The sequence below is a fragment of the Thalassophryne amazonica genome, chromosome 10 (assembly GCF_902500255.1).
Source record: "Thalassophryne amazonica chromosome 10, fThaAma1.1, whole genome shotgun sequence".
NCBI classification, from domain to species: domain Eukaryota; kingdom Metazoa; phylum Chordata; class Actinopteri; order Batrachoidiformes; family Batrachoididae; genus Thalassophryne; species Thalassophryne amazonica.
The window spans coordinates 98,564,300-98,572,452 of record NC_047112.1 but is presented as its reverse complement, the minus strand read 5'-3'; the positions used below and the strand labels follow the sequence as shown (position 1 = coordinate 98,572,452).

Sequence of the window (8,153 nt, the reverse complement as noted above, 5' to 3'; positions counted from 1 at the left end):
AATCCAGGGTATTTCCACTAATGTGCGTCGAGTCCCAAATGCATTGCCGAAATCCTAATGCACCCACAATTTCCATAAATGATTTGCAGAGGGGATCAGAAGGCTTATTTATATGAACGTTAAAGTCAGCAATGATCAGAATGTTATCTGCACTAGTTGACAAGTTAGAGATGAATGCACCAAATTCATCTAAGAATTCAGAATATGGGCCAGGAGGCCTACGTATATACAGTGACAAAGTAATATGGCTGATTTTTATTCTTCTGACCTTGGCAACGCATAATGTCCTGAGCAGAGCGGAGAATCAAATACTCAAACAAGTTATATTTGTTGTGAAGGTGTCGTAGCACGGACCCACAACAGGAGGCGCAAATGAACGGACAATGACTAAACCAAAAGGTAACAATTTAATGTTGTGACGCTACACAATGAAAAGACACAGAAAATATGCACAGTCAATTAGCACCAGGTGACGTGTGGCAGGCTCGAAGATAGGAGACCCCCCCGACGAGAGAGAAGCCGTACTCCACACGGCTTCCACCACCAACGGTCTGAAGAACACCGGAGCCGCCAAGTCCCGAGTCCCCAGGTGGCCTCTGTTCCCGGCTGTCGACCCTGGCACTGCTGGCAGAAAGCAAAAACAGGATGTGTGAGTGTGAGTCCGCACACTCAGTACTACACAGTCCAACACTGATGGGAGGGAGCACCTCCACCTCCAATCATACACTCAAGCAGCTCCTGTCAGTCACTTATCTGGAGGGAGTGGGAGGCGAAGACGTCGCGGTTCCCACAACACGCCACTCCGACAAAACTGTCCCACAGGAATAAACGGCTGCAAACAGAGATCAAAACGTGGATTAATCCAAATACTGCAGAGACGGATTACCTCAGGAATGGTAGTCGATTTCTCGGCGAGGAGGTGGAGTTGCAGTCCGGCTTTTATGGTGGTGATGATGATGAACGAGTGACAGCTGGGGCAGGGGATGAATGACAGCTGTCACTTCTTCTAGGTCTGGCGCCCTCTCGTGCTTGGAGCCCGCACTCCAAGCAGGGCGCCCTCTGGTGGTGGTGGGCCAGCAGTACCTCCTCTTCAGTGGCCCACACAACAATATTTGTGACCCCCACAGCTAATAAGCTAAACCTAGAGTTATAAATAAGAGCAACACCCCCGCCTTGCTTCGCATCACAAGGGACGTGACTAAATGTATATGATGGTGGGCAGGCCTCATTTAAGGGGAGGACTCAGGACAGCTGTAGGTTTAAGCCAGGTTTCACATAACCCAATCATATCTAAGTGATGATCAATAATTAGATCATTAATCAACAATGATTTTGAGGATAATGATCTTATGTTAATGAGACCCAGACTAAGGACCTCAGTGGGGTTGACAGTTGAACTGTTTGGTTTTAGGGGTGGTTCCAGAGTAACATATATAAGATGCCTAGAAGTAGGTTTAGGTTTAAGACATTCCACATGCATTGTATGTGGCAGACACGAAATCTTTGATATTGATGGAACAACCATTGGGCCATCCTCAATTTCAGCATCATCCAGTGTAGTAATGGGTATTAAGTTTGCAAAGCATATCCCTGTATGATTTTTATGGACACGTCTACGGAAGCAGGCCACAGTCTCAACTTGTTGAATTTCCCTCCCTGGCAGATAAACTGCACTGTCACCATAGTGGATTTTCTGTCCTAATTTCCATGTTTAAAGATGTTCCCTGTGAGACTCTGGCAGTAATAAGACTGGATTTATGCTGAGCACAGACAGACAGACAGACGGATGGACGGGCGAAAAGTCTTCGCAATACCCAATGGCTATATTTTGGTGTCAGGTCAAGTAAAAATGAGTTATTTTATAGTGAGTGAGTGAGTTTATTACGTCCCTGGTGGATGTAATAAATAGTAGATTTTTCATTCTGTAATTTAAAGGTCGTGTAATAATAAGAATTAACAAAAAAGAAACGGAAAAAACTTCATATTACATCAAAAGCGGTGCAATTAATTTTTACATTGAAGTTTGACCTTGGATAACGAAACATTTATTTTTATTTATTTAAGATTTTGGCAAATTTGGTACAGCTCCTGATGAAGGGGTAGATCTTGCCTTTTATTGCTTATCTTTAATCCTAATTCCTTTGATCCCCAAGCTGCCTTTGACCTATGATGCTAAATAATTTGAGTGAGTGATCAGGATCAAAGTGCAGATTCTGCCCTTTGATGCCGATTCCTTTCATCCTGATTACAGGCTCAAAGCCAGACATGCAGAGAAACGACAATGACAACGGCAATGACAAAGTTTGAAGAAAAATCAGGATCAGGGGTAAAGGTTCCAGATCAAAGTCCAGGATCAAAGATGAATGATCAAGATCAAAGTTTAACCATCCTAAGCAAAGTATCTAAGATCAAAGTAATAACCCTCTTGAAATGAAAAATTAAGACATAAAAGTAAAATGTCAACAGATGTATAAACAGAGGGCGCTGTTCTCCGTTAGTATAGGTACGAACTGGTTCAAATTTATTTTCAATTATTAGATATTAAGCACAGTACTGCATTTGTAGAACATACGTACTTCTGCTAATACAACATAACAAACAACTGTGCAAACTGAGCTTGTAATCAGATTTTTTTTTTTTTTTTTTTACCATCTTCCACGTCATTTTCCCAAAAGACTGACAACAATCCAGACATTTATACCAAGTGTCCCTGATGTTTGTCTTTGCATCATAAAGCCTCTTCACAGTTGAATGTGGGATTATCTCGGCCCTTGCGAGCACAGTTTTCCCCACTTGTCACATGAGGTTGCTGTGACGGTGTGGTGATGGCGCTCAGCCCGTCCAGAGGGTCCCTGGTATCTCTGCTGAGGTCCTTTGAGCTCAGAGGCCTCCTCACATACCGGTAACAGAGGAAAAGCAACCCACTAAGAGCGATCACAGTGGAGGCCAAGAGCCCGACTCCGATAGCCGAGCCCACTTTTTGCTTGACAGGAGCTGCTGGGAGAAAGAACTTTGGAGGGAAGTCGATGGTGCTGTTGTTCAGTACGGAGCTCATGTTCCACACGAGCGGCACGAACGAGCACGTGGCTGTGAGCAGATACAGAGTCCCTGAAAGCACAAACACACGCCTGATGTTGCCTCGCTCTCCCACAGAAAAGTACACCATCCTCATGGCGTATGCAGCACTGATGTTCCCCACAAGGCCGCAGATGACTGCGAGCATCATCAGCACCTGGGCCACGTGGATCTCCACTGGAGCAAACTGGTCCCAGATGCTGATGCTCTGACAAACCTCAGCTGTGGCAAAGGCATGGCTGTAGAAACACACCCTCCAGATACCCACCCAGGCCACGCCCGAGGTGACCACAGACACGTTGTCCACATCCCACAGACGCCACTCGTTGAGACCGGTTGTGGCCATGGTGAGGATCCACGCCAGGAACCCCATCACCAGGCCCAGGAACTGCCAATGAGCTGTGTGAGCCAGATACGGCATCGTGCAGCGCACGCTGGCCAATGCTCAACTTCTGCAGCATCCAGCACACATCCTGAAAACACAACACAGCTGTCAGCCCACAGAACGACAAAAACGTTTGGAAGTCACCAAATGTATTGTAGGTCCCGCATCATTATTACGAAAAGTTTGTTTCTTACGGAAGCGTAGTGAATTCAATACGCTTCCGTAGCTTCTGGTAGTTCAATACAAAATGAGTCAACAGTTGGACCACTGCAGGTGTGCAGTCTGCCAGGTTACGGACAGAGCGTAATCAGACAATTGCATATCAAACTGTTTCATGAGAAAGTTTTATTCCCTCTATCATTTCATCGATCAATCAAAATCAGTAAATAAAAGGTCTAGAGATGATTTTGATTACACTGTAAAAAAAAAGAAGAAAAAAGAAAAGTTAATTCATTCATTCATTTTCTGCAGGTTATCTGGGTCCAGCCTGTGGTGGCAGCAGACTAAGCAGCTCATCCCACACTTCCCTATCCTTGGCCAAATCCAAGGTATACCCGGCTTCTATAAGTAAAAGTCCTGTGGCTACACTTTTACTTCTCTCCACCCCATAACCAGCTGGTTCTAATGAGTTCAACCCTTCAGGCAGGTTAACAAGCTAATCGGTGAATCACCCAGTGCTCAGGCAAAACCAACAGATGGCAGGACGTTTACTCACAGAAACCAGGATTATCTGCTGGCCAAGTCCTGTGACTTTTCTGGGGGGAATCCCAGGGTGTTTCCACGATAGCTGGAAAATATAATCCCTCCATCTTTTCCTGGGTCTTCCCCTGGGGCCCAGTGGCGGCGCCAAGGGGAGGGAGCTTAAGCCCCCCCAATAATGAGCCAAGCCTCCCTCGGCCCCCCCCCCCCCCCCCCCCCCCCCAATAATTCTGCCAATAATGTGAATAGTGACTGACATATTTGTGGATCTCAACTGCAGTTTTGCGCTGAGAACGTCTCAGTATTGTGTAATTGAGTAAAGTGATGAATGTGTGTGTTCGGTGGTCCACCAATGCTGAATCACCCAATTGTTCACTGTTCACAAACAGAATTTTCAGTTTTGCAAATAAACATTTATTTGTAAAAACCCATACACAAGTTACAAATCAGAAATTTGTTTTTGTAGATCGCAGAGCACGTGATTCTAAGTGATGTGTGTGCGCATTGATACCACATTTTAGAGGAGCACGGGTGACTAAAACATATACCTTTGTATTTATAAAGCAATTTACTATATATTGTTGATTTTAACGACATTTTTACCCCAGCCCCCCCAACAAAACTTTTCTGGCGCCGCCACTGCTGGGGCCTCCTTCCCCTTGGGTATGCCTGGAAGACCACTCAACAGAGACGACTGACCACATCAGCTGGCTCCTTTCAATGGAAAGAAGCAGTGGATCTACTCTGACTCCCTCCCAGATGTAAAAGAAAGAAATCACGACTTTATTCTTTCAGTCATGACCCAATGTTTATGACCATATGTGAGGACAGGAGTGTCAATCGACTGGTAAAATGAGAACCTTGACTTCTGGCTCAGTACCTTCCTCACCACATTGATCCGGTACAGCGTCTGTAAACCAGTCTATCGATCTCACGCTCCAACTTACCTCAACTCCTGAACAAGACCCCAAGATACTTAAATTGTTCCACTTGGTGGGGAAACTCTCCCCTGACCCAGAGTGGACAATTCACCCATTTCTGACAGAAGGTCATGATCTCAGAGTTGGAGGTGGTGATCTTCATTCTAGTCTGTTCACACTTGGCCTTAAATCTAATCAATGCACATCGGAGGTCACAGTCTGATGAAGTCAACAGAACCACATCATCTGCAAAAAGCAGAGATGCAACTAAGAGGTCACCAGACTGGACACACTCTGATCCTCAACTGGGCCTTGAAATCCTATCCACGAACATAAACAGGATTGGTGAGTGACAAGGGGCAGCCCTGGTAGAGTCCAACACCCACTGGTAACAAGTCTGATGTAATGCAGAGAATGCAGACACAGCTCCAACATTGGTCATATACAGTAGTGTTCAGAATAATAGTAGTGTTATGTGACTAAAAGATTAATCCAGGTTTTGAGTATATTTCTTAATGTTACATGGGAAACAAGGTACCAGTAGATTCAGTAGATTCTCACAAATCCAACAAGACCAAGCATTCATGATATGCACACTCTTAAGGCTATGAAATTGGGCTATTAGTAAAAATAAGTAGAAAAGGGGGTGTTCACAATAATAGTAGTGTGGCATTCAGTCAGTGCGTTTGTCAATTTTGTGGAACAAACAGGTGTGAATCAGGTGTCCCCTATTTAAGGATGAAAATGGAAAACAACCATCAAAATGGATAGAATAACAAGAATGGCAAAGGCTCACCCATTGATCAGCTCCAGGATGATCAAAGACAGTCTGGAGTTACCTGTATGTGCTGTGACAGTTAGAAGACGCCTGTGTGAAGCTAATTTATTTGCAAGAATCCCCCGCAAAGTCCCTCTGTTAAATAAAAGACGTGCAGAAGAGGTTACAATTTGCCCAAGAACACATCAACTGGCCTAAAGAGAAATGGAGGAATATTTTGTGGACTGATGAGAGTAAAATTGTTCCTTTTGGGTTCAAGGGCCGCAGACATTTTGTGAGATGACCCCCAAACTCTGAATTCAAGCCACGGTTCACAGTAAAGACAGTGAAGCATGGTGGTGCAAGCATCATGATATGGGCATGTTTCTCCTACTATGGTGTTGGGCCTATATATCGCATACCAGGTATCATGGATCAGTTTGGATATGTCAAAATACTTGAAGAGGTCATGTTGCCTTATGCTGAAGAGGACATGCCCTTGAAATGGGTGTTTCAACAAGACGATGACCCAAGCACACTAGTAAACAAGCAAAATCTTGGTTCCAAACCAACAAAATTAATGCCTCGCAGATGTGAAGAAATCATGAAAAACTGTGGTTATACAATTAAATACTAGTTTAGTGATTCACAGGATTGCTAAAAAAGCAGTTTGAACATAATAGTTTTGAGTTTGTAGCGTCAACAGCAGATGCTACTATTATTGCGAACACCCCCTTTTCTTTTCTTTTTTTAATAATAGCCCAATTTCATAGCCTTAAGAGTGTGCATATCATGAATGCTTGGTCTTGTTGGATTTGTGAGAATCTATTGAATCTACTGGTACCTTGTTTCCCATGTAACAATAAGAAATATACTCAAAACCTGGATAAATGTTTTTAGTCACATAGCACTACTATTATTCTCAACACTACTGTATAGACCGGATTGCGCATCGCAGTGGTTCTGGTACCCCATTTTCCTGCCGCATGTCCTCACCCAAACATGTCATGTTGAATTCAAATCATGTCAGACTCAGATTCAGTGTACTTAAAGGAAAGGGAATTTATATGCAGTTCTGCACACCCACCCCCCTCCCGTCCAACAAAAGACATGGAAGCAGCTGAAAATTAAATATTAGAATATACTTCAAACTGGTAAGGCTAAGGCTTAAGACTGGCAGCTGTGCCTCATTTTAATCATATTTGATATATAACAGTAAATATAACTTGGAGGGTGGTGATTTAAAAAAATGAACTCTAACATATTTTAAGGCATAAAGTTATGCATAATTAGGGATATGGTCACTTTGACAGATAGTGCCAGCTGACTCCAGACTGTTCTGGTCACATGGGACTGCAAGCAGTGGCTGTGAACTAACCGTCTGTCTTTTCTGAGGACAGAATATTATTACATTTTATTACAAATATTTGTAATAAAATGGTTTGTTGTGGGCAGCATGGCTGATTAGTGGTTAGCACTGTTGCGTCACAGCAAGAATGTTTGCGTGTTCTCCCTGTGTTCGCGTGGGTTACCTCCAGGCGCTCCGGCTTCCTCCCACGTCCAGAGACATGCAGGTTAGGTGAATTGGAGTAAATCTAGTAAATTAATTTCTAAAGGTGTTATTGACATGAAATTTACAACAGATGTCGGCAACAACCCAAGTAATCCACACAGACAAAGAAATCAAACCATAGATGTCCATAAATTAAGTTGTATAACAATATGAAATGACCCAGGGAAAAAGTATTGAACACCCAAAGAAAGGGAGGTGGAAAAAGGCATGGTAAGCCAAGACACCAGCTGAACTCTATCAGTAATTAGAAAGCAATCCTGCCCCTTGTCAGTGCAAATTAATATCAGCTGGTTCAGTCCCAACTGATGGCTTATAAAAAAGGTGTCACACAAGAAACATCTCATGATGGGTAAAAGCAAAGAGCTCTCTCAAGATCTTTGCAACCTTATTACTGCAAAACATACTGATGACCTTGGTTACGCAAGGATTTCTAAACTTCTGAATGTTCCAGTGAGTATTGATGGGGCCATAATCTGAAAGTAGAAAGAACACCAATTTGCCATAAACTGGTCACAACCAGGTGCTCCTCACAAGATTTCTGACAGAGGACTGAAAGAGTTGTCCAAGAGCCCACTTGGTGGTGGCCAAGTGGTTAGTGCACTTGGTTTCCCAGTTCAAACCCCACCCCTGTCACATTTCTCCACGTAATGTGGAGTTGCGTCAGGAAGGACATCAGAAGTAAAATTTGTGCCAAATCAACATGCTGTGGCAACCCCGAGTGAAAAATCAAGGCAGCAGCCGAAG

The 8,153-nt window shown here is 43.7% G+C and overlaps 1 protein-coding gene across 1 annotated transcript; it reads right to left on the bottom strand.

Moving 5' to 3' along the window:
* Nucleotides 1-2,687: 2,687 nt before the first annotated feature.
* cldn34a (claudin 34a) lies at nucleotides 2,688-3,544 on the bottom strand. The gene has a single exon (XM_034180866.1). It carries the CDS (start codon nucleotides 3,494-3,496, stop codon nucleotides 2,729-2,731), a length of 768 nt encoding a protein of 255 aa, XP_034036757.1. The 5' UTR covers nucleotides 3,497-3,544; the 3' UTR covers nucleotides 2,688-2,728.
* Nucleotides 3,545-8,153: the final 4,609 nt, after the last annotated feature.

Bases quoted from the DNA above. Each gene is read 5' to 3' on its own strand.
- cldn34a (XM_034180866.1), bottom strand. From the start codon at position 3,496: ATGCCGTATCTGGCTCACACAGCTCATTGGCAGTTCCTGGGCCTGGTG.